Source organism: Trematosphaeria pertusa (genome assembly GCF_010094035.1).
Source record: "Trematosphaeria pertusa strain CBS 122368 unplaced genomic scaffold BU26scaffold_2, whole genome shotgun sequence".
In the NCBI taxonomy this organism is placed as follows: domain Eukaryota; kingdom Fungi; phylum Ascomycota; class Dothideomycetes; order Pleosporales; family Trematosphaeriaceae; genus Trematosphaeria; species Trematosphaeria pertusa.
Window position 1 is genome coordinate 3,683,627 of NW_022987213.1, and position 24,005 is coordinate 3,707,631.

At 53.3% G+C, this 24,005-nt stretch overlaps 9 protein-coding genes across 9 annotated transcripts; 3 read left to right on the top strand and 6 right to left on the bottom strand.

The window, feature by feature from the left end:
• Nucleotides 1-1,160: 1,160 nt before the first annotated feature.
• BU26DRAFT_537796 (uncharacterized protein) lies at nt 1,161-3,706 on the top strand (the record flags this gene model as incomplete). Its single annotated transcript, XM_033831432.1, has 5 exons — nt 1,161-1,440; nt 1,490-1,641; nt 1,691-1,725; nt 1,782-2,433; nt 2,481-3,706. 5 exons carry the CDS (start codon nt 1,161-1,163, stop codon nt 3,309-3,311), a joined length of 1,950 nt encoding a protein of 649 aa, XP_033690441.1. The 3' UTR covers nt 3,312-3,706.
• Nucleotides 3,707-4,647: 941 nt separating this feature from the next.
• BU26DRAFT_547380 (benzoate 4-monooxygenase cytochrome P450) lies at nt 4,648-6,457 on the bottom strand. The gene is made up of 3 exons (XM_033831881.1): nt 6,250-6,457; nt 5,070-6,182; nt 4,648-5,016 (listed from the first exon to the last, which is right to left on the bottom strand). Exons 1-3 carry the CDS (start codon nt 6,313-6,315, stop codon nt 4,822-4,824), a joined length of 1,374 nt encoding a protein of 457 aa, XP_033690442.1. The 5' UTR covers nt 6,316-6,457; the 3' UTR covers nt 4,648-4,821.
• Nucleotides 6,458-7,146: 689 nt separating this feature from the next.
• On the bottom strand, nt 7,147-9,483 carry BU26DRAFT_156018 (major facilitator superfamily transporter). The gene is made up of 6 exons (XM_033820054.1): nt 9,136-9,483; nt 8,996-9,083; nt 8,723-8,943; nt 8,465-8,649; nt 7,965-8,349; nt 7,147-7,628 (listed from the first exon to the last, which is right to left on the bottom strand). Exons 1-6 carry the CDS (start codon nt 9,312-9,314, stop codon nt 7,190-7,192), a joined length of 1,497 nt encoding a protein of 498 aa, XP_033690443.1. The 5' UTR covers nt 9,315-9,483; the 3' UTR covers nt 7,147-7,189.
• Nucleotides 9,484-10,867: 1,384 nt separating this feature from the next.
• Nucleotides 10,868-13,498, bottom strand: BU26DRAFT_416658 (uncharacterized protein; the record flags this gene model as incomplete). Its single annotated transcript, XM_033823169.1, has 3 exons — nt 10,868-12,546; nt 12,600-12,976; nt 13,035-13,498. The coding sequence occupies 3 exons, from the start codon at nt 13,496-13,498 to the stop codon at nt 10,868-10,870; spliced, it is 2,520 nt and encodes an 839-aa protein (XP_033690444.1).
• A 1,042-nt stretch (nt 13,499-14,540) lies between these two features.
• Nucleotides 14,541-15,580, top strand: BU26DRAFT_515156 (uncharacterized protein). The gene has a single exon (XM_033827996.1). The coding sequence runs from the start codon at nt 14,834-14,836 to the stop codon at nt 15,398-15,400; it is 567 nt and encodes a 188-aa protein (XP_033690445.1). The 5' UTR covers nt 14,541-14,833; the 3' UTR covers nt 15,401-15,580.
• Nucleotides 15,581-15,880: 300 nt separating this feature from the next.
• On the top strand, nt 15,881-18,266 carry BU26DRAFT_600952 (C2 domain-containing protein). The gene is made up of 2 exons (XM_033835219.1): nt 15,881-16,954; nt 17,001-18,266. The coding sequence occupies exons 1-2, from the start codon at nt 16,137-16,139 to the stop codon at nt 18,025-18,027; spliced, it is 1,845 nt and encodes a 614-aa protein (XP_033690446.1). The 5' UTR covers nt 15,881-16,136; the 3' UTR covers nt 18,028-18,266.
• A 19-nt stretch (nt 18,267-18,285) lies between these two features.
• Nucleotides 18,286-18,861, bottom strand: BU26DRAFT_417387 (uncharacterized protein; the record flags this gene model as incomplete). Its single annotated transcript, XM_033823196.1, has 2 exons — nt 18,286-18,583; nt 18,674-18,861. The coding sequence occupies 2 exons, from the start codon at nt 18,859-18,861 to the stop codon at nt 18,286-18,288; spliced, it is 486 nt and encodes a 161-aa protein (XP_033690447.1).
• Nucleotides 18,862-19,232: 371 nt separating this feature from the next.
• BU26DRAFT_528146 (uncharacterized protein) lies at nt 19,233-21,016 on the bottom strand (the record flags this gene model as incomplete). Its single annotated transcript, XM_033830830.1, has 2 exons — nt 19,233-20,673; nt 20,724-21,016. The coding sequence occupies 2 exons, from the start codon at nt 21,014-21,016 to the stop codon at nt 19,233-19,235; spliced, it is 1,734 nt and encodes a 577-aa protein (XP_033690448.1).
• Nucleotides 21,017-21,604: 588 nt separating this feature from the next.
• Nucleotides 21,605-22,871, bottom strand: BU26DRAFT_501012 (uncharacterized protein; the record flags this gene model as incomplete). Its single annotated transcript, XM_033826543.1, has 2 exons — nt 21,605-21,696; nt 21,770-22,871. The coding sequence occupies 2 exons, from the start codon at nt 22,869-22,871 to the stop codon at nt 21,605-21,607; spliced, it is 1,194 nt and encodes a 397-aa protein (XP_033690449.1).
• Nucleotides 22,872-24,005: the final 1,134 nt, after the last annotated feature.

The following is a 24,005-nucleotide window of genomic DNA, read 5'->3' on the forward strand; positions in this document are numbered from 1 at the left end:
TCACGGCACAAGCGTAGGCTTGTGGCGTCTGCCACGGGCACGCACTCGCAATTCGCACCACGTGGTGCATTGCACATGCAAGATGCAGGCGTAGTGAGACTGGTTGTCCACTCAGTTGGCGTCTAATGGGATCGGAAACCAGAGACTCCGATGCAGCGAGATTAGCAGATCGACTGTCACCTATCAGGTCTCGGTACGGATTGATATAATGATGGTCCATTCGATGTCAAGGACGAAAGTGAGTTCCTGTGTGAGAGAGAGAAAGCGTGCCCGCACGGACATCCGTCTAGATCGTATGGGGAAAGCAGGGATCCTGAACGCGTCTATCGACCTGGCACAACGTCCCTCCACCGCTGTCGTGCCGCTAACACTCAGTTGCGTCAAAAAGGAGCTAATGTCGTGGCAAGTGGCGCTCCGAATTGATTCACATGTTCCTCAATAGGGCGATCAATGCAGCTTTCGTCTCAGTCACCATCAGCCAAATCCCAACGCAACTCGCATGGCGCACGCATGCGATTCTCGCTTTGCCGTCTGCGATGATCGACCAATGAAAGATATACATAGGAAGATCCGGCCGGCCTACAGCATCTGGTCAACCGTTGGGCATCTCCGGTCTCTCTTCTTCAGACGCAGGTTCCTCAAGAGCGGGGAATGCATACAGTGCACCCTCCACGCCGCGACTAGATAGCTTTCTCCTTCGCTAAAGCTACCGTTGATTGGCAATGGTCGTTCACAAGCGGTGATGGATGGTCGCTAGCTCAGTCGAGTCGGAGAAAGGTTCGATTAGTGGAGCATGATGACGAGCGGAGCGCCGTCAAATGCTACACGAAAGAAAGATCCGTGCGATTTGCTTTCGCCTTCGTCCCATATCAGCGCAAGCTAAAAATGTAGAGAAAGGCTAGGCGGCTGCAATAGAAAGTTCGCATGTCTCGTACTATCTGCATTGCTTCTTCGGATATACGCTCCCACTCCTCGAAGCCGGTGGCTTGTGAATCGCAACCGCTTCGTTGTTTCCTGTTCCCCAAAGACGCCATCGCATCTCAAATTTCGTCACCGTATCCTCGATCGGTTCAGAGTCCTTGAAGATGTCAACCGAGCACACAGAGTATCTTCATCCTGCCGATTCGCTCCAAGAGCAATTGAACGCTCATCGCGAAGCAATGGAGTCTGCTGTCGCTGTGCAACAGCATCCGTATCGGCACCGAAAGAAGTTTGTCCTCTGTTTCGATGGAACGGGCAACAAGTTCTCTGGTACCGATGCCGACTCGAACATCCTCAAGATCTACCGTATGCTCGATCGTAACGGAGACGACCAGTTTCATTACTATCAACCCGGCATTGGCACGTATGTTGTCGCGAACTCGACGGAAGCTGGTTCACACACGGGCCGTATCGATAGGATCAAGTCCTGGTATCAAAAAGCGAAGGACAGCGCCGTGGGTGCGTCTGCCAGCCAGCCGCTGCGAACCAGCTCCGCTGACATCCATAGGCACGTCTTTCGATGCCCACGTCATGGGGGGCTACAAGTTCTTGATGCGGTACTACCGCCCGGGAGATGACATCTACTTCTTTGGCTTTTCAAGAGGTGCGTATACGGCGCGCTTTTTAGCAGAAATGTTAGATCATGTTGGCCTGCTTTCCGTAAGTAGTACTCCGGAACATTTTCAGATGCACTGCCTTACTTTATTAGGCTGGCAATGAAGAGATGTGCCACTTTGCATGGAAGTAAGTCATTGACACTTAAAGCATGCTAGAAGATAGGCAGCTTACCGAGTCCGCAGGACATTCCAGCGCTGGCAATGCCGACAAGGAAACAATTCCGAGGAGAAACAGCAGAAGAAATATCTACTGGAATTTATGTGCGCTTTCCGCGAGACTTTCAGTCGTCCGGTCAAACCCATTCGGTTTCTGGGGCTCTTCGACACTGTGAACAGCGTGCCTAGGTTCGAAAACGCATGGATGCAGAGGAGCAAGTTCCCGTATACCGCGCGGAGCTCAGCAAGGGTGATTCGCCATGCCGTCTCGATCGATGAACGACGAGCCAAGTTCAGGCAGGACTTGATATCGCAAGAGAAGCCGAACAGGGCACATCACTACAAACGTCGGCATAAGCACTCGCATCCCCATAATGCATTGGAAGGCGCGGTTCGCCAGAGTGGCAATCAGGAGCCATCTAGAGGCCGTAAGCCCTCGGTGCCGAATGGTCGTCGCGATACGCTGGCAGTACCCGAGCGATATCGCAATCACTCAGAGACATCAGGAGTGCGCAATCTCAGTCCCAGCTACTCTGTGTCAGACCGGACAGGGGCCAACTCCCCCGCTTCTTCGATTTCCGATATGTCTATGGACGCCATTCAGCATTATGAGGGTCCGGACTCTGAGGATGAGGGTGAACAGGATATTCAAGAAGTATGGTTTGCGGGATGTCATGCAGTATGATCCCACACTACTCAATACCTTTCAAATGTTAACATGTATAGGACATTGGAGGAGGTTGGCCATTACATCCTGGTGAGGATGCTGCTTTGAGCCACGTACCCCTCGTGTGGATGGTTCGTGAGGCACAGAAGACTGGTTTGCAGTTCGATGAAACTAAGCTCCGCGCCTTGCACTGCACGCACGAAGAAGCGGTGTTGGCTGAGCCCCTAGAGCCACGCCGCCATACCATGAATCTTGTTCCAACGATCGAAATCGATCCTGCGTCTCCCGCGCCCGTGACTGACCACGAGAACTCGCCGCTCGAACACCGGGATGAAGAAGGGAAGAGAGGTATTAGCAGGGACTCAAGTCCTTCTCTTAGCGACCTGCACCACCACCACCGCCATACGAAATTCTTCAGGCATCTCCATTCCGCATCAACCCGCGGCAAGATTCACGATGTCCTGCAATTCAACAATGGAGCTTCCCGCCTCAGCGTCGTCTCCTGGAACATGATGGAATACCTGCCCTTCCGGCGCATGGACCTCCAAGAAGACGGGTCATGGAAAGCGATCGTCTGGCCTCTACCCAAGGGCGAAGTGCGCGACATCCCCGACAATGCTATCATCCACTGCAGCGTTATCAAGCGGATGGAAGTAGACCCGAACTACCGGCCCGGAAATCTTATAGTGGGTGGGGGAGGACGAGGAGTCCGGAGAGCACCGGCGGAGATGGGGATGGGGAAATGGAAAGTGTTCCATGAGGAAGGACATCCGGTAGGAGAATGCTACGTCAGGAGGGAGAAGCCGGAAAGTAGGAAGACGGAAGAGGTTGCTAGGTCGTTTGCTACGACGCCTAACGGGCCGCAGGGTATGTTTCTTTCGGGGCGTTAGAAGTATCGTATCGTGATTGCAGATGCGAGCTGAGAGGCATGGGGTGGAGCGCGGCAGGAGCGTTGGAATTATGCACGTGGGAGATTAGCTTGTAGTTTCAATTCACTCCCTCCTATCCTCATAGCTTCCCATGGCATACGTACCGCTGTTTGAACAATGCCCCTCAATATGCCAAATTAGGCAATTTTCAGTCGCCGTCGATCATAGTAAAACTATTCCGACTTTAAAATCTTTTCCATAGGAAAACCATTGCGGCCTCACAACGGTGTCGCTCGCGAAACCGTTGCGCAACCGTTTCGACAACGGAAACCATTACACATCCAAACGCACACCCATTAAAACGGATCCTATCTAGAAAGCAATTTCATCGCAAAATAAATGTTGACCTTAAAAATGATGTTGGAGTGGAAACGATGTCGGGCGACAAGATCATGTCAGACGCCGAAATGCTGTCGAGCGCCAACACGATTTCCGCGGTGAAATCGTCTCATGGCGGAAAATTGCCCTCGGCAATCGACACTTTTTACCGTTCTTGCCTAATGTGGAAATAAGGGCATAGATGTAGAGAAATTTGGGAAAATAAGGGCATAGGATTGCTGGCGGGCGCGGGAATAGTGGATTGGCATGGAAATTGAAGTCGTCGGCTGTTGTGGGTAGCCTTTTCTATGGAGGTTTGAGCGCTCTATTCGTTAGAACCCTTGCCGGCTCAAAGCTCCAAATACTAGCCTCTGATTGGTTCAAAGTAAAGTGCGCAGCGATCAACACTTTTTCCACAATCCTACCCTTTCGAGTAATATACCCCATCTCGCCGTATTATTCCATCGTGATTTTAACAACGAAGGGCGCCTGAGAATCTTTTTCCTAAGCTCGCGAGACACTTATGTGTTTGCTTCTCTACGCGTGTAAAATATCGGATTTTGGGTTGGTGTGTCTGTCGGTAGTGGTGGGGGGAGGGGGTACACCCTCAAACTGCCTATTTGGGTAATTTTCGGGAAAGTGTGGATTGCAGGTGTGAGATGGCCGGTCACTGGCGCTTATACGTTCACGACACGACAACGCAACAACGCTTTCTTCGTCACAGCCACCAGGGCTACGATAGCGGGATAACTGCGATGCCATTTTATGGATCTGCTCATGCGCTACTATTCTCGCTTTTCTCCTAGTGTGCAGCGCAAGCATATGGGCTTGTGGGTAGTGGTGTAGGAGGGGAGGGTCGACTGCGCACAGTCCTTCACCCCCTTACCCGACCGTAGCAACCGAAAGGCATCGCACAGGTGGGCTTTCCAACACTCTAGTGCTTTACCGGGTTCGAACTATACCTACTGTTCTCCATCGCCGGCTTATCAAAGTCACCGCGTCTCTACATCGACCTCAACCTCAACCTCACCTCAACAGGGCGCTTCTCCACAAGCAGAAACGTCCTCAGCTCCTCCCACTTCACCTTCTTCCCCTCAATCACCTCGACGTCAAACGTCCACACCAACTTCGCTAACACGAGCCTCATCTCCGCCTAGGCGAGGTGTTGCCCCATGCAGGCGCGCGGACCGACACTGAATGGCTGCATAGCCTGGCGCTGGTCGTCATAGAAAGGCGACTTGGGGTCGTTGCTCGCTTCCGGGAGCCAGCGCTCTGGCAGAAATTCTGAGGCAGAGTGGAAGTAGGTTGCGTCGCGATTGAGAGTATAGGCTTGAATGGAGACGGGTGTCTGCTAGGTGTGTAAGGTTCATAGTCAAAATTGGGGACTGGAAGAGCACTCACGCCGGCAGGTAGCCACATACCACAAACAGTGTCACCGCCCACGGGGACTCGCCTAGGGAGTATCCAGGGGATCGGGGGGCAGAGCCGCAGACCCTCATTCAGAACGGCGTTGAGGTACGGCAGGCTTTTTAGCGCCTCGCGCGTCATCTTATCCGTACTTTCGAAGGTCGTCCGCACTTCTTTCGCAAGGAGGGAGAGCTTATCTGTGCAGTTCACGAGATAGTTCAACGTACCAACCAAAACGGTCGCCGTCGTTTCGCTCCCGGCAGTCGTCAGCACCATGAATGTCGAGTTTATTTCCCCGAATGGGACCGCTTGCTCGCCCGTCTCTTTGATGACATACGAAATGATATCCGGACGCTCGAGCTCCCAATTCAGCCGACGCTGCACTTTATCTACGATCTGCTGGTAGTGGTCGTTCCGCATCTTCTCGAGAGAAGGAGGTATACACTTCATGAGTAACCACTCCACCAATGGATAAAACCGCGCCGCGGCAACGAAAGAAGCCGCCTTGACACTGTTGAAAAGTAATGCGATCCAGGGATGATATCGTGAGTGCTGGAGGCAGTCGAACGACTCTCCAAAGCCCAAGTCTCCGAAGATGTCGAATGTCGTGTAGTGGAACCATGGCGCAATGTCTAGCTCAGCGCCTTTCCCATTTCCAGCCTCGCTGGCGCGCTCACGCAGCCGCTCGATCAGCAAGTTGGTGTACCTTTGCAGGATGTTTTCTTGAGCCCGCAGTGCGCGGGGCGTGAATGCCGGTGCGAGAAGCCTGCGTAGGCGGGCATGCGGCTCGGGCTTGATGGCATTGATGATGGAATCTGGCATACCAGGCTGTGCTGACCACCACGTAGGATCTTTAAGGAACTGCTGGTGGCCTGGCCGACCCTGAAAGATGTCGGTCCACGCTTCGGCCTTCGCAAAGGTAACCTCGTCCGGGGCGATTCGCAAGACGGGTCCATATTTCCGATGCAGCCTTTCGACGTCATGCACGATCGTACCCCTGAGCAAAGCCCATACGAATGGTAGGCGAGAGGCTGACCAGCTCTTGGGGCCGGGAATGTGCGCGAGCGGGTGGAGAAAGAGGTTATAGATAACATTAAATAGGGGATACTGGATGCCATCAGCCTCGCAAATGGAGATACCAGGGGCCCTTGACGGATCTTTAGGGCTTCCATACAGCTAGCAGCAGCAACACGGCCACGGCCATCGGGTGGCTGATGGCGAGGCCATCGTTCGACATCATTACAACGCTTAGTCGGACCGGATATTAGATGCTAGTTTGCATTCATCAGTGGGATTTAGCAATGCAATGGCAAATAAGAAGAAAGAAGGAGTATGGAGCTGCCGCGGCGTCTGTTGGCCTGAAAAAGGCTAATATGATGCGGGCGTATCATGGTGGGGTAAGATGAGGCGCAGCCGGGCAGCACTGCAGGCGTATACAGAAAGCATAGACAGCGAAGACGGTGTGTTCCAAGGTTGCCAGGCGGTGGGAATGAAACCCTCTGCACTAATGCTGGATTTCAATGGCGTTAGCAAAGTTGCCCTTATTTAATGGGTCTTAGGCAAGTAATCCCGCTAACGCATCGACCGTCCACCCCTCCTCCCAAGCTCTCAGAAACTTGCGCTATGCTTGTAAAACGATTGCAATATATCACCAAATCACTCACAGTACAGTCAAAATTTTGATACCGGAATCCCCATGGTTGCGCAACCCAAGTTAAAGGACCGACCCGCCTGGGTGCGCCATCTGGAGAACTCATCCATTCGAAGCCCTAAACAAAAGCTATGACACTCGCACCCAGTGGCTTCATCTTCCAAGTTGCCATGGGATCTATTGTATGGGGCGGACCTCCTGGCACATCCCCTTCGCACGTTCAGTAGACAATAGGTCTGTAGTAGGACGCATACATTAGCTAACTACACAAGATGGCGTCTGCCGGTAGGACGCCAAACGCCTTTCAAGGTTATGAGCCTACTAGCCGAGGATCTGACCTCGCACACCTCTACCCCGTTTTTTCTATGGGCCGTCTAGTCTTGATTCCCATCGCTGTCTCTAACCCGAGTTCGGTACTACTCTATGAGAAAGAAAATGGTACAACCCACTCACTCACTCCCCCTTAGACCGTGTACCTAAAGAAGCCGGCATAGTCCCCATTCCCACTCTCAGCCTGCATATCACTCGTTGACCAGCCCCCAACCCTTCCATTAGCATGATCAACCGCATCCCTCCTCTTATTCTCCTTCTTACACCACCACCGCATGAACAAGCAAAGAAGCGTGCTCGTTGACAACAAGCCAATACAAATGGAATGGCCTATGTGGTACAGCGGCGCATCCCTCTCGAGATACGTGAAGCCGGAGAGCACGCCGCCCAAGTTACCGAAGCCGACCTGCATCGCGATGCCGACGGAGCGCTTGGTCGAGCCGCCGATGTTGTTCCCGTTCCAGGCGACGATCTGCGGGACGTTGGGGTAGATGCCGGCGGCTGCGAAGAAGGTCCCGAGGTACTTGTGTTTGGCGTGGGTGGTGGCGAGTTGAATGGTGAAGCCTATGATTCTGTGATATGTTAGTAATAGTGTTCGTGCAATAGGGAGTGATGCATCCAAGAAATTGGAAAATATTGGTATCGAGTGAGCGTCAGACACAGTCAGGTAGCGCTTTCTAATGAGAGGGGAAAATAGCGTGAAGGCATCATAGAGCCCATACGCTCTCTAAAGACGTAGGCAGAAGTGATAGTAACACGAAACATCTGAGATAGAAGAGCGGTGAGATGTGGAACGTGGGGGATGTGACAGGCGTGAGATGACATGATGTGCAGCCCTGTGTTTAGCTCGCGCTAGAGGAGGCCGAAAGGAGTACATGAGGGGAACATGAAAACGGCGCTGAACTTACGCCAATAGATTGCAGGAGATCAAGTAGATCCCCCGCTGGCCGTGCTTATCTGCCATCCAACCGGCCGCGATGCAGAAAAAGCAGGCCGCGATATAAGGAGGCACGGTCATCAATTGGGCCGTCTTGTCCTTGTGTCCCAGGGCACTGATAATAGTCGGCAGGAAGAGGGAGAACGAGTAAAGAGGAGAGAAGATGCCGATGGTAATGAGCATGTGTACCCAGATCTTCCAGTCCTTGGCTGCATCCTTGAAGTACTTCAGGTTAAACTTGTCGTCCAGGAACGATTGGTCGGTTTCGAGACGTCGCCCCACCTCGCGTCTCTCTGCATCCGTCAGGAACCTCGCCGTCTTCGGGTAGTCATGCATGAGGAAATATGCCGACAGTGCTACATACCCCGTGGTGTCAGCCTGATGTCGTGCAGCAGCGTACCGAGCGTGCCATTGCAGCAACTGGCGGCTACACAGAAAGGCCACGCGATGTACGAACGTTGAGCAACTCACCAATTGCGACAGTTATTGCGCCCTCGATGATGAAGATCCATGACCAGGCATTGAGTCCGCGTGCGCCTTTGAGCTCCATGATTGCTCGGGCGAGCAGGCCGCCAAACGCACCTGCAGCAGTGGCAGCCGAGAAGAAGATAGCCATCCGGAAGCCGCATTCATGACGTTGGTACCACTGCGTAATACTGTAAAACGTCAGACCGCAGTTCGAGGGTTTTCAATGCACATGGGAATAAAGGGTTGCGCAAACAGACGTACTAAAAAGTGATTCCAGGGAAGAGTCCACCCTCAGCTAGACCAAGAGCCGCGCGAATGGCAAGCAGTCCAGCATAGTTGTGCACCACACCCATTAGACAGCACATAACGCCCCATGCAACCATGATGCTGGGGATCCAGATTGATGGACGGAAGCGCTTCATCATCAGATTGGACGGGATCTCGGCAAAGACGTAAAAGGGAAAAAAGATGGCGACCGCACACTGCGCAAGTGGTTAGTCCGCAGTCCTAGAAGAATCGTGATTTCTCACCCACATTGAAGTCAAGCCCCTTCAGCCCCAGATCCCCCGGTAGCCCAGCCAAACGAGCATTGCCGACGTTGCTGCGGTCGAGAAAGCTCATCCTGCCATGTCTCAGCACTCGTTAACAGTACGCTTCTTTTTCCGAGTGCGTACAGGTATAGAAGGGAGAGGAAGGGAATCAGGAAGAAGTCGATCTTGCGGACGAGGCGGCGAGTGGACTTCGCGTCGAATCCGGCAGACTCCACGCTCCCGGCTTCGTCGGTAGTAGAGGTTGGCTCACAAGAGGTGTGAAGCGAGTCCCTCGCGACATCTTTTTCGGTTGCGGTGGCCATAACTTCGTCAGAGGCGTACGAGTGGAGGCAGGCACAGCGGAGAAAATGGAGGTAGAGAAGAAGAGGTTGGTGAAAGGTTTCTCGTGAACGCCAGTCTTATCTTTTATGGCAAGACGTGGCCGCACGGATATTGATTGGTCATCCCGCCAACTGAACGCTTCGTCCGACCCACCATACAGGAATCCCCAGTAAGGAGGCAGTTTGCATCGGCCCGTGGGGCCTTCAATGAGCCCTCGGGTAGACGCAGCTTCCCCTCGTCCTTATTCACTTCCGCTGTCACAGGTACATCTGCAGCTGCGGTTTGCGCTATCTTCTCGGAGAATGGGCCGATGTCGCTTTCAACCCGGCGTCGGACGTGTCGATCTAATTGTGACGGCGAGATCCTCATGAATAAAGCAGGGCGTAGCATCCCTGTGGCGGTGCGACACGAGCTTGTCAAGGTGTGACGCAGCCAACCCAGTCTTGGCCACCGTCTGTTGGGCAATACTGGTGAAGCATCCATTAAGAGTACGTGGATCCGTTCTGGGCCTTGAACAGTGATCGAACCTGCCGTTCATGGTGACCAAGTCCATTGAAGTAGGACGCCAGTAGCAGCAAGCGCCATAAGGGTTGACGAGCCTCTTGCGCGCGTACCAAGAACATTTGTGTCCCACGCGACGAACCAACAAGCCTCGCGGTATGTTTGCGCAATGAGACGATCGGATCTAGCCGACACGCCCCGCCTCCTCGTGGTTCGTATATGCTGGGCTACTCAGGTATTGCAACACGGATTGTTACCACAGAGTACCTCTTTCGAGCGCTCGCAAGCAGTTTGCAGCATGACATACATGCCGAATAGCCGAGAGACAACGGCCAACTACCGCGGATGCACTGACATCTGCAGACCGGTGGGCCCGGGAAACACAGCTATACCTGAAGTATAGCTATACAGATGACACGGTCGCACCTTGCGTCGCCGTGGCTGCTCGCGGTGTTTCTGTGCAACGCTGTGGCCAGTACTGCCCCTTTGTTTCCAGCGACCGGGTCCCCAGGCAGGTGGTACAGAGGATACATCCCTCGTCGCTGAGAATCACGAGATTTGAAAATACAGGGGAGGAGAAGATGGATGGATGGTCGTTATCTAGCTGTGGAATGAGGGAACCTGAGATGCAAGGCGTATGAAGCTAAAATAGTTCGAAGCAACAGAGAAAGTTGCTCAAACACAAAGAGAGTAGGTGGAACCAGGGAACGACATCTGTGTAGTGCGAAAACTAGAAGGGAATGTGAAAGACAGGACTGGTTCGACTGGTCCATGCTATGTCTCGGCTTGTTCAAGATGCCGCGCCATGGGTGGTGCTGGACTCGGCGTCGGAAATAGCGACTGTGTAACTTAATGCAACGGCATTTGACAATCTCTGACGCCATCCTGCGAGGCATAATGGATCTGAGAAGTCGAGCGAAGCAATGCCTAGTCTTTACTCGTGACCACCGCGGAAAATCCCGAAGCGCCTCATCGTAGCGGCGTCTGTGCCCTGAACGACCATGGATCCGAAGAATAATTTCCAACCCCCGGTTTACACCCAGTTCGGGATCTCTACGGATGGCTTTGGCGTTCCAATCCTAACCACCTTAGTGTAATATTCGAGTAGCGAATCCAACTCAGGCGCGGGCCTCATGTACACCTCCTTCAACATTTTCCTGCCGCCCAGACACTTCTCTTCGCCACCGAACAACAGCCTCTTCCTCATCTGCCTCCGATACTCAAATGCATGTCTGACCTCTCTCCTCTCTACCCTCTTCGCTATAATGGCTATGTAGCCAAATAGGTTTAGCCAGATAGCTAGATCGAGAAAGGATTCTACGGCCGGGCCGCGTGGGAAGTCCATGACGGGGAGGTCTTTGTGGCTCCTGATGACATGGGCGACCTCCTCGAGGTAAGTGAGGCGAACTTTTTTGTCGGCATCTTCAAGCCGTAGAGCATATTCTACGCAATCTGCTACGTGGTCCCAGATCGGCATGTTATCTTCCTTAGGTGGAAGGGTCTTAAGCGTCCAGAGGGTTGCGTTTGCCCAATGCTCGTCGGTATTGAAGGACTCGAAACCTATGGCTTGTCGCGTTAGGCTTTGGCTAGACTTGGATCGCATGAAATCTCTGATGCAACGGTGCTTATAGTTGACCTTGAAGTTCGTGAGATTCGCAGCGTCGGATGAAGCTTCATCCGGAGGCACGGCTTCAAACATTGTGAGGAAGCCTTTGCATTTAAATTTGAGCAAGTTCCGCAATGACTCGATCCTCGGGAGCAGCTCAGAGTGATTTAGTGGCCGCACCTCCACTGTAAGGCTGGACTTTGTGTCGGTGTCGTTTGCAAAGCAGAGTGGCAAGAGGCCCGGGTATCCATGTGCATCGACAAGCCGGAAAAGATGCGAAGATTGCTCGCGGTCTCTCATCTCCAGACTGTCGAGGATATGAGACAGCAATGCTTCGAGATCGGATGGCAGAGCATCTACTCGCATTCGGATCAACGAAACATCGTCCAATTCGGACGTACTCTGGACTAAAAAGTCTGTGGCCAAGGTCACCCACAGAAATACACCCGAGGATTTGTCGACAATGGTATTGACAATTGCCCTTTCGGCGGTCCCGTCGGATTCTTCGCTAGCCATGTTGAACATTGTGTCATTCTCGTCGAAGGTGCGCAAGACGTATGATAGTGTCGCCTTCCTCGTCCACTCTTCGAGCGTAAGCGTAGGTCGATTGTTGAAAGCCGTTCGGAAGATCGATGTATCCCGACTCGAAAGGCATATCTTGACGTTGGCACGCTGGACAGTCCGTAAGATGAGGTCGATTAGCTCGGTTGAAGTACCTTCAAGTTCGTCAAGCCCATCTATCATCAGGAGGAACTTGTTTGATGCATCGGAAACTAAGAGCTCGAATGCCGTCTCGAGTTGCGAAAAGGTAAAGCTCTGCATGCCTCCACCGTATGACCTGAACTGGTTCCAGCGGTCTGAGAAAAGCTTTTGAAGAATCACAGGGTCTTCCTCGAGCGGGCCGTGTATCATATCCTGGAGGGTTTCGTAGAGTAATGATCTTAGAAGCCCTACGGGCGACTTCTGTAGATTGGTACCGCAATTCCAAAGGAAAAATCCGGTTAGAATACCGGGTGAGTCTCCTGACCAATTTTCCAGTCTTGCGAAAAGGCGTTCGTTGCGGAACAAGTATTTCATGAGTGTGCTTTTGCCGGAACCTGGCTTGCCTGGTAGGGACTGAGAATAATCATCCGCGGACACTAGTAGGAAGGGTCCTCACCTGTGATCCAAAATAAATTCTGTCCGCTGGTGTTGCCTAGCCAATCAAGGAAGCTACCTTCTTTCTGATGTCGGGCGTCGAACATCCATCTAAAGCTCCCTTTAACTGGCGCACCGATGCTATAGAGTCGGTCGTCTTGCTCAGGAAAATGGAGGTTTGCAAAGATATCATCGTAGAACTGTGCTTCGTTCTCAGCAAGAATTAGCGAGTTGACTTTCTCAGAGAACTCTTCAACGTGGGTTTTGTTCTTCGGCTTCCAGTCGTTAGTGCGGATTATGTCCAGGGTCTCCTGCTGCCATCGTTCTCGAGGGTGGGCTCCAGAGCCGTCGATACTGAAAGGGAGCAAGCCCTTCTCCGACGATTGATCAATGTATTGCCTGGCATTAAGTTAATATGTACCAAGCAAGGCATCAGCAGCCTCACCACTCTACTTACCGTAAGGCAAGGAGGAGTGTCGCATCAACCTGCTTTCTTACTACCTGAAGCTTCTTCTGCATACTTGTAACGTCCTTCTCTTTCCACATGGTGAGCACCGCCTCTCTTGTGGTCGTCCATCTCGGATCGCCATACAAGCAGCTTGCCTGCGCCTGCAGAATTGCATCAATAAGAGGTTTCGCAGTCTCATTCGTCTCCTCGCCAAGTTTAAGGAGATGCCGCGCAGCTTCCCCTAGCTTCGCGCCTTTGGAGTCCGCACGCAACTTCCTCGGGTCACTCCGTTGAATTTGTGAGCTGAGTCGTGTGAGATTGTTTGCGATATGCTGGAGTACTGCGGGGTTCTCTGGAATTGATCCGTCCGTGCTTGGAAAGATGGTGTGATCCTCTAGGAGTATGTTGGTGGAGAAGTCAATGAGTTGTACAATGCTTGAGGCCAGTATGACGGCCGGTAGAGTGTTGGGCATGGTGAAGTCAGCGAGGATGCATTGCTGCAGTCTGCATGTCGGTGAGGCTGTCCGTTTTTCATACGCACAGCCGGAGTCCGTCGAAAATTGGCGAGCCTATCACGCCCCTGCACTTGGCACGCAGTAACTACATTAAGGTTAGGCCAAGCCACACCGATTCTCAAGCCCTCACCTAACGACAGGATGAAGCTTGTTGGCTCACCGAAATATCACCCCCAAGCCGTCTGTCTCGCGAAGAAGATGAATGGCTCTGTCACCGAAACCAAAATCCTCGCTCCGACTTGGCGTGCTCTCTTCGAGTGACTCACGCGACGGGAATTCGGATGGTACGTACAAAGGAGGGCGCTCGATGCGTTCGCACAGTTGGCAGCAGAGCTCGAGAAATGAGAACCTCCGGGGGAATATCTGGCAGTGATCAGCTCAGAGATGAAAGGAAACGCTTCCCGCGAAGAGCTACGAGCAGGCGCATGCACCGGAACTCACCCCGACTTTCTTCCAGGACGACGTAGTTTGATCGAGAGTTACTTCGTTCCCAGCAGAAGTGCCTCGATAAAGTGATCTTGCGGACGGCGAGCGTGAGAGTGACGGGTGAAAAGGAGCGCCCGCCACTGCTTTCCCGAACCACGCAGACTGGAAAGAAGTCAAGTCGCAATTAACCCACGACTGCACCACGAGATACTTCCTTTCCCCTATATCAGTCTTTCGTCAGAGTCCGCTGCCTCCAGGGTTACTGTACCAACACCAGTCATCCATAGTGACTCAATAGCAACGCACGATTATTATTTTTGCCGTCGCAGACTTCGAAACTATACAACTATACAACACGCACCACCACCTCCACGCCGCACGGGCATGGATATGGACAGGGGAGTCCCTCCGCAACCGGACGACTACAAGACTTTACTAGAGTCAAACGCCGAGATATATATGTGGAGGTTCGGGCTTCCGCTGCTTCTGCGTTCATTACCAGGCTATCGCGCTGGCCTGCCTCTCATTCGTCGAGAATACTGACTTTTCTAGTGGCTCCGATCATGAATACGGACTCCGCGAAAAACTCGACTTGGAATGGCACCACGTTCCTTATCTCAACCAGCGGCTCGCTGAAGACGTCGAAGGCGAGCAGGACATAAGCCAGCGGATGACTCTTGTCTACATCATTGGATTCTTCACGGACGGTTGCGATTTCATATACTACGTTAAAGGCGGCGCAAACATGTAAGCATCAAGAGAGCCCTGGGGTCTGGCTCAACTCCTGCGTCGAGCGTTTACCATATTGAAGTATGCCCCTTTGGTCCAAAACCGTGCTGATTCGTACAAATCCATAGGTCTAGGTTTATGGCGGGTACGTTCTCCGGGAAACCCTACGATAGCCCCTGCTTTGCTACGCCGTGTACCGTCTTCAATGCCCAAGAGCTCTTCAACTCAGCCGGGCTAGACTCTATTCAGTTCGGGAGGGTGGACAAGAAGGAGACGAAGGGTCTGCGATGGAAATACTTGTACGAGTCGGCGGTGAAGGCGTGGGAGAAGCTGGAGTTCGATTACGACAAGCTGCAGGGCATCAAGACGAAGATTGACCCGGAGCGCCAGTGTCTTAGCTCATCATATGCAGAGGAAGGTGACCTCGAGAGTCCTGCTGGAGAGGAGCATGTTGAGGTACCAGCCTCGGAGCGACAGTCACCCTCAACGAATCCAACGACTCCGGCAAGCGGGGAGCCCGAGGCTCAAGGAAATGGTGATAAGGGAGATATGGAACAGTATGATGAGAGAATCGAGGAGAGCGATGTGGAGATGGATACTCCAGAGGGTGACGATGAAGAGGATGGCGCGCAACGGGACATTCTGGAAGGTGAAGACGACGAAGGCGACGCCCCGATGGACATATCCTGGGGGGAGAGTGCTTGAGATTATGGATTGTTGAAAAGAGTTGGCTCGGACTTTGGCTGACGAGTCCTCCTTCGGATTCATACTAGACGTCGTTGCTGTCGTCATTTGGTGGTGTCCCCGGCTATCCCGGCTCAGGTAACGCGGGACCCTGTTCTCACAGAATAGAGTGTATACAATAGATGCATCGAACTGCCGCCGGAAGGTCCAACATGCGGCATGCATCTACCCTTTGTAATGCTTCATCGCTGGAAACCAGGAAGTTCAACGCTCGGACCAAAACGGGCCAGCGATGACGTCGTGAGCAGGGGTTCCGGCATTGGCTTCGCGAGCAAGAGAGGCGATGCAGCAAAGCCGACGACGACGATGACGGCACGGCGTAGGGTAGAGGCGTAACTGTGTCCCTGCAGTCGTTCTCCAGCCTGCCAGCCTCGAGCGGACGTGCCGTGCTCGATCTCCAGTGCTTCGTCCTCTTGGCGGGTGCTTGCCAAAGCTTGTTCCTCGCTAGTGGCGGCGACCCTGTCTTGCGCTGATCCTTAGCGCTGCCTTGCTTTTGCGCAGCTCTGCGGGCCGCGTTATCCCCAGCCTCTCTACCCACGGCGCACGCTGCATGTTATGACAGACTTGACGTATTTGACCCATCTTTAATCGTAGTACCTTATTGCGGCCCCGGATTGTCCGCGCACTACAAGCGCCGGCTTCAACGCGCAATCAGCTCGGCGCCGGCCATCACTAGATCCAGCGCTCACGTACAGTAATGGCAGAAGAGAAGGACTCGAGGCAAGACCCCGTTGCGAATGGCGGCGCTACAAATGGCAATGCGCCCAAGATATCGGAGAAGAATGAGCGCGGCGCGCTGCCTCAGCCGCCAAAGCCGCAAAAGACCGGGACAGGCGGAAGCAAGAAGGGTCCGGCGGGCGGCTTCGACGATACTCCCTTACCGCACGCACCGCCAGGCTATACAATCAAGATTACCCTCCATCGCGCGACAAACCTCCCTCTCGCCGATATCAATACTCTTTCCGCCGATCCCTTCATCGTAGCCCAGCTCAAAACCTCCCTCCCGACGCGGCACAAAGAAGACCCTCCGCTGCAATTGCGCACTCCTACAAAGCGACAGACTACCGATCCGGTATGGAATACAGAGTGGGTAATTGCCAACGTGCCGGCGACGGGCTTCAATCTGAAGTGCCGGATATTCGACGAGGACCCCGCCGATCACGATGACCGTTTGGGCAATGCTCATGTTTTCGTAGATTACATAGACGAGAATTGGCCGGGCATAAAAGATGCGGCATATTCCATCAAGAAGCGCATGGGGAGCAAGAGGGCATATTTGCTGCGCGCGATTGCTGTCTGCTTTAACAAGGTTGAACACATGAACGGCTCCCTCTACGTGAGCGTGGAGCTACTGGGGAAGACGCCGACCGACAACGGCGGCCGCGTATACACAGTCGGCCCTCAATTCTGGATACGGCATTACTCGCCGCTTTTGGGACGACTATTGGGCCAGAAAGAGCCCAACGAGGGCGGGGTGTCGAAGAAGACGGGCAAGCCCAAGTCCGACAGATACAAGTAGGTTCTGTATTCAGTATAGAGCGGGTTATACTGATTAGTGCAGCTTCCAGTCAAACCAGATGCAGTTGCGCGGTCCCGTACCGGAAGCCATGTACCATCGCTACGTCGAGTTCAAGCCGTTTGTCAAGTCTATGTTCACAGCGAAAGGAGTCCGCGGCTTCATACTATCGAAGGCGCTGCACCATCAGCACGCGCGCGTATACAACTTTGACCGGGAAACCGTATACGAGGTAATCCAAGAGCCGTGCAAGGAGTTTACGCTCAAGTTCCTTGAATTAGTGCACTTCGACAAGGGAGGACGGATCTTCACCTACGTCCTAACATTGGACTCCCTCTTCCGATTCACAGAAACCGGCAAGGAGTTTGGCATCGACATGTTGTCCAAGCACACCATGCACAGCGATGTGGCCGCATATGTTGCCTTCTCAGGCGAATTTTTCATCCGGCGGTTGAAGCACCACCATCGCGATCCTCCTGAAGTGGGAGGCCACAACGAAAGCCATCCACCAGATGAGATCGCCGGCGGGCCTCCCAAAGAAGGGCCCAAAAACGACCCTTCATACTATGAACTAATAATCGACAATGACTCCGGGACCTACCGGCCAAACGCTAAGCTGCTCCCCGAGCTCAAAGTCTTCTTCGAAGCGAACTTCCCAGGTCTCAAGGTCGTGACGCTGGACTGCCAAGAGGACGCTGAGAAGATGGAGGCCATGAAGAAGGAGCAGCGCGAGCGCAAGAAAGCGGAGGGCGAGCAGATCATCTACACGCAGATCAGCAGAAGTAGCAGCATGAGCTCCTCCGATGTTGAAGAGCTTGACCGCATTGAGGCGGCTGGCGAGAGGCCTGAACCGCATCTTCGCCATCAGATCATGAGAGAGGCAAATGCGAGAGCAGACGCTGCAAAGCTACACATGAAGGAGTACAGACCGAGCCAGAATCGCGAGGGCTGGAGAGGGAGTAACCATCAGCCGAAGCAGGACGACGAGGCTGTGGCGAAGGCGAGAGCAGAGGCAGGACAGGCTGAACCTGGGGAAGCGTCGACTGCTGCTGCGAGCGAGCAGCCAAGGTAGCGACTTATTTCTATTCTAGTATCATGACTGGGTTCTCTTATATTTGCGTTGGATACAGTCGTTTTGGCGTCTTCAGTCTATACGCTCTGGGAGGAGGGAAGGACTTTGAGCTCGCTCACTATCCTGGAAAGATACCCGCTATTTCTTTGGTATTCACCACCTCGAGAACCGCTCCATTCCCGTTGTCCACATAGTTACGTACATCCATAATTGTAGTATCTGAATCTATCTTTCGAGCCGCTAATCCCCCAATCCCCCTTAAAACTCACTCATGATCCTCTCATCTCCCACCCTCTTCGTAAACCCCACCGTCCTCCTCTTAATCCTCCACACACCACTCGCCCCAGGCACACCCTCATAGTCACCGTCTTCCCCGACATCCATCAGCACTAGCTCATCCACATATCGCCCGTACGCCTGCAGCACCTTGCCCTCATGCGGGCCTTGCCCAAAGTGACTCCCGACGAAATACGTGACTGCGTTTGCAGTCCTAGGGTCGCTGCCGAAGACGATAGTTTGCGTGCTGAGGGCGTGGTGCGTGGCGATGGGGCCGAGTCTAGCGAGGGCTCTGGTTAGGGTGATGCGTGGAAGAGAGAAAAGCGAGAGGAGGAAAAAGAAGTTTAGGTGTTTGGGAGAGTAGTAGTACCTGTTACTGATAGCGTTTCTTACGGCGTCAATGCCTTTCATGTCCGGGTTGAATGGGTAATTGGCAACGACATCTGGCGTGAAGACTTTGGTGAAAAGATCCCACACTTTGGTGTCGAGCGCCTCGCAGTACCGCGCAATCGCATTCTGGATCGCGAGCTGATCTAGCGGGTTTACCGGTTTCGCCATTGGGAAGACTTGCTCTCCTTCCCTATTGAAGGTCAAAGGTTGGAGGTGCGGGGCGGCGCTTTATGTCTGCTGCTCGGAACCGGCATCGGAACCCCACATTGGGGATTCCGACGCGTGATGGCGTGAGTATGCAAGTGTGCTTTGTCTTCGGAGATCAGTTCAGAGATGCGGAGACATGCGCATTGGGCCAATCATTCAGATTAGAGATGCTGAGAATGCTCGTAGGCCTGTTCCCGAACACCAGACATGGGATGCTTAGTGATGCTAAAGGAGTGAAGAGGTGTTCCGAACTCGCACGCCCCTCGTAAGGAAGTCGCCATGATGTAATGTATTCATACCTTCGTCGTATATATACTACAGCTCTCAAGAGCTCAGCTAGCTCCAGGCGGTATATCCGTCCAACTCCCGTTGGGCCACCAAATACCCGCTTTGGTGAAATCGCTATACGTGACCCCTCCAAACGGTAGGTAGTTTATAAAGCCAAATCTGAAGTACTCTGGATGATCCATCGCATGTCTTGCCCACGTGAAATTATTATCGCCGTCCTTGTGAAAGCCTCTGAAGCGCTCAACGTCATTGACCAGAACGCTGACGCCTTCGTAACCACGTACTAGACCTTCCCATGCGAAGGTAACGTTCGTGCCGTTGATGATGGGTGGTAGGACGGAGACAAGGCCAGTGCCGAGCTGAGCGTCCCCCTGAAGCGCGACAGCGGTTTGCAAAATGGACGCGAAGCCCCAGCGTGCGACGCCATTAATAAAGAGGCCGACGAGTAGGCCCTGATATAAAAGGCTCGGGCGCGTCTGGAGGGCAGTCCCCTGGAGAAGAAGTAGCGCCAGGATGTAGTGATGGATACGGAGATTCAGGGATGGCATGGCGAGGAGGATGAGGAGCCCAATTCCCAGAGTAGCGTAGAGGGCTAGGTAGCGTAGCAGCCGACGTTCGTTCCTGAAGCACCAGGCTTGGTAGAGTGCGACACCAGTGAGAATAAGGACGATGAAGACTAGCGCCGTTATAGCTCCTGGCTGCTGATTGAGGTCATGGGGCGTGAGGCGTTGGATCGGTATTTTCTCAAATGTGACATTGCTGAGTGCGCCAACCCAGCAACCGCCTATCCATAGGACAGTCTTCTCGAATTGCGCTTTAACGCCTTTCAGTGTCTTCCGTATAGTGAAGCGGTATATCAATGCTGCCACGAAAGCGGCAGGGAGGAAGTTGCCGAGCGCGGTGGACGCTAGGGACGCGTAATCAGTGTATGAAGGAGGGTCGGAAGCCATGGCTATTTGGAAATAGACAATGACGAAAACAGGGCCAAAGAAGGTAGCGGGATGAGAAGTAAAGAGCGAGAAGATTGAGGTGAAGATGGTGGATAGAGTGAGGAGGTCCCACCGAGGATCGCGGCACTTCGCTGCATCGCTCATAACCGTATCGGACTGGTTGAAGTCGATGGATTGAGGGAAGCTTGAGTTGAACCCAACGCTTGTGATCCCGTTCTTGAAAGTGGAGCCGTAGCTCTCCTTCTCACCAACTAACGAGAGAACTCCACAGCCTCCCCGCGAATCTTTGAGTATGCCAGCGTGGATTGCAGCCCCGCATATAAAAGAGTCACCGCGATATACCGGCTCATTCGCCTCTGAGCCATCTGAAGCGCCGCCTACGACTAGCGAGCGGTATATGATTTGTTCTTCGCCGATCGTGTAGGGGTTTAGGACTTGGACACTTGCGCATTCAGCAGGGCAACTGAAAGCGAAGCTCGAATCGTCGAACGGAAGACAGTTCCTGCCATCAAGTCCGCAGCTCCGAGGATCTGGCCTGCGCACTGTCAGAATGTGTGTTGGTGAGGATGGAAGACTTCGGCTTACCAAAGTCTTGCGATGCATGACAGCCTGACGGGAGCGCCATAACCCCCAATATCTTTGGGAAGACCGTTTTTGCTAAGAAGAACTCCGAATGGAACAATCCAAATCACGAAAGCTAGTATGTAAAGACCGATTCGCGCGACCTTCGGAAGCCGGCCCAAAAGCCGCGTAGGGAACGTTTGGACCGGCTCAAGCAAGGGCTTGATGTGATATATCCTCGGAGGCTCAGGCCCTTTCATCCACCGCCCGAATGTCCGCGCACGACGGGTGACAGGCGCCGGCATCTTATCCTCCATCTTCCTCCACCAAACGGAACCGCGCCACCAGTCGCGGCTCGGTATGTCTTCATATTCTCCACTTGTGCGGGGATCTGGCGTTGGAGATTCCGAAGAATGCTTGCTTTGGTCGTCCGGTAAGGACTGGGAAGCGTCTTGCTCTATCCGATCGCCATTCTCGAGGTCGACCGCGGTCGCAGGATGTTTCGAACGAGGGCTGTTCGGCGCCATGCTCGCGACCAATTGGAAGTCGCGGGGGTCACTTGTGTTATTCAGGGAGCAGAATCATTGCGGCAGTGTCTAACCCGGATACTCGATGGCCAAGGAATCGATGTACTGTCAGACTGGAAGGCCTCATGGTTGCGTTATGTCTGACGACTCGAGATGCCGCGCGTGTGCGCCAAGGACCTCGGGATGCAGGGACGTGCGCTTAGCGTGCATGCGTGGTCCTGCAGGTACGATGCACTCTCTGAGCTCTCGTTGACACCCTTTCCCTTGCAATGCAAAATATTTACTGACAGACTGTACGACTAACCCAAGTCTATTGTGTTTGCAAGTTCAAGATGAACCTCCCTTTCGGCATTACGACCACACGCGGCCCTCTTGCCCCTATGTCGAACAATCCTCAACCACGACAATGCTAGGGTAGAGTCTGTCACTTAAGGCGCCGGTCCACATGTTCTTACTCATTGTATTAGAATCTATCGTGTATTCAAGAACAGCTTACATGTTACAATGACTACAGTATCCACAATCCCTCCCACAAGTACGTACGAATCGCATCGAATAGGCCTCGCTCGGCATCCCGCATTTCGGTATCCCCACCATCAAGGTCATCCTCTCTATTAGCCATGTTCCGATCATCGTCTTGTCCGCCGCCTTCACCGCTTTGATCATCTCGATCAGGCTCCCCAGGAGCCTCTGGGTAGCGATTGTGCTTATACTTCAATTCCGTGAGCAACCGCTCCCGGCCGACGTATGCGTTCACCGTTAGCTCCAAGAAGATGTTCAAACGCGCATGCGGGTGAAGATGGTCTATCCATGCCAACTTTACGTCTTCAATAAGACGGTCAGCAAGTGCGCTGGGGGTCAAGATCTCGTCTCTCGCTAGCCACAGCACCACCGATAGCCTCGAGTGCATGATCGTGGCCTCGGGTGTCAGTAGTAGCTTCAGCCATTCTGGATACTGCCCGTCCGCGAGCTCCACAGCTTTGGCAAGTTCGAGAACCCACTGCTTGTAAACACCACCTTTGCGTTCATGTGGCCTTTCCGGATATACCTCGTCCAGCGGATCGTCGTGCGTTTTGTTGAACTGTACAAACAGATAATCTATCTCCTGCATCTTGGGTCTTTGCAAGCGCATTGCAATGTTGACCATGAATCGTAAGAGTATTTCGGAAGGATGGTCCTGGATCCTCACTCGCTGCTCACTTGTCCACCTCCTGCAGTCCGTGATCAATCTCCGCGCATCAAGCGTATCGATACGCGCTTCCTCCTCGTCGAAGTCAATGCGTTGTCTGTGTCGCGCAGTGAGCGGCGGAATTGATGTATACCTGCAGATTGATTCGGTGCAGTAGGGGCAATTCCCTTGCCTGCTGGTTTCCATCCAGGACTTCAGGCAGGATAGACCGAAGACATGGCCGGCAGTGCATGGGAGGCGAACGGGCGGGTCATCAAGCTGTAGGTATGGGAGAGCGAAAGGGAGGTGTTGGAGCAAAGCGAAGGTATCTTCGTTAACCGTCTCCAGAAGTTGAATGTACACTTCCCGAAAGTAGGTCTTACATATCGGACAGGCCTCGTCCGCGGGAAGAGTGGAGGGCAGAATAGGTTGGAGGCTTGCAAGGAAGGCTTGATATACTGGGAGGGTTCTGGACATCTTGGGCGTTGCACTCGTGGTAGATAGACGTACGGAAAGCACTGGCAGTAGGTAAACCGACGATAGAAATGCAGGTTGACATACACCGCGTCAGCGGCCTGCCTAGATAGTTCGGAGCGTGAATTGATATTCACATTTTAAATTCATGTTCGAAGGAGGCGATTTGCTTCAAGAAATGCACGCCTCATCGAGGAGACACGCTCACCCTGCTTCTCGTGCTTCAATACCGACATCCATTCTGTGCACGCGTGACAAGCCCGCTGACTAGAAGTTCCCTTTCTAGAGGATGCGTAGTGGTGGTATTGACTGCTCTTGTAACAGAAATAATTATGAATGGAATAATTCTTCATGCGTGGAAATCCCAACGAGGTCTTCGCCGTCACCGAGAGAGAGGTGCAGAGTGGAAAAGGATAAAAGCCAAGGGGGCGGATGTATACATCGCCGATGAACAGCAGTAAAAGGAGACGCAAAACTCTAAGGAGAATGTTGAGCAGAGAAATGAAGCCTACGCGTCATTGTCGTGGTCCTGAAAATCATGGGGATCACCGGTGTAAAAAGCGGACCCTTCTGGCACCTATTCTTAGCACTACCAATCGGTCCCTTACATCTAGACTGTCAACAGCCGAGCCGAAGACTCGCCGCTGTGGAACGGGGCTATTTGTTTGCGCTTCGTTGCGCAGGCGACGTTACCGTGCGAGGAAGCCATCTGGCTACTTGAAGTCTGACTACGCAGCAGGAGGTTGGTGTGCAGGAAACGCACTGACAATGATGAGCAATCAACAAGCGATAAATTCTTACCGTGATAGCGACATATGACGCAAGGTGGCTATTTCTCGCCAAAAAAAGGAGGCGAAGTGCTTCGTGGTATTTTGTGGCGGTGGTAAAAGGTGGCTGGGGCGCGGCTCCGCCCAGCCACCCACGCCTTCGGCCGGCCGACACCGACGTTGACGTGCATGTGGTTGGCCTGACAGCAGCCTCCTCCCGGCCACACGAAGCTCCACACCTGCAGCCATCTCAGTTCGGTCGGTTCGGAGAATACTACGACTGGCTGGACGCCCGATGATGGGTGGGCCTCAGGGGTCGCCGTGTGGGCCTAGTTTGTCGCATGAAAGCTTACACGCCATGGCAACAAGG

Coding starts and splice junctions, on each gene's coding strand:
- BU26DRAFT_515156 (XM_033827996.1), top strand. CDS start 14,834: ATGGCGGGTACGTTCTCCGGGAAACCCTACGATAGCCCCTGCTTTGCT.
- BU26DRAFT_600952 (XM_033835219.1), top strand. CDS start 16,137: ATGGCAGAAGAGAAGGACTCGAGGCAAGACCCCGTTGCGAATGGCGGC. Junction 16,955..17,000: donor CCCAAGTCCGACAGATACAA/GTAGGTTCTGTA, acceptor TGATTAGTGCAG/CTTCCAGTCAAACCAGATGC.
- BU26DRAFT_547380 (XM_033831881.1), bottom strand. CDS start 6,315: ATGATGTCGAACGATGGCCTCGCCATCAGCCACCCGATGGCCGTGGCC. Junction 6,183..6,249: donor CCGTGTTGCTGCTGCTAGCT/GTATGGAAGCCC, acceptor GATGGCATCCAG/TATCCCCTATTTAATGTTAT. Junction 5,017..5,069: donor GTATGTGGCTACCTGCCGGC/GTGAGTGCTCTT, acceptor CACACCTAGCAG/ACACCCGTCTCCATTCAAGC.
- BU26DRAFT_156018 (XM_033820054.1), bottom strand. CDS start 9,314: ATGGCCACCGCAACCGAAAAAGATGTCGCGAGGGACTCGCTTCACACC. Junction 8,944..8,995: donor TGAAGGGGCTTGACTTCAAT/GTGGGTGAGAAA, acceptor CCACTTGCGCAG/TGTGCGGTCGCCATCTTTTT. Junction 8,650..8,722: donor TTCCCTGGAATCACTTTTTA/GTACGTCTGTTT, acceptor GACGTTTTACAG/TATTACGCAGTGGTACCAAC.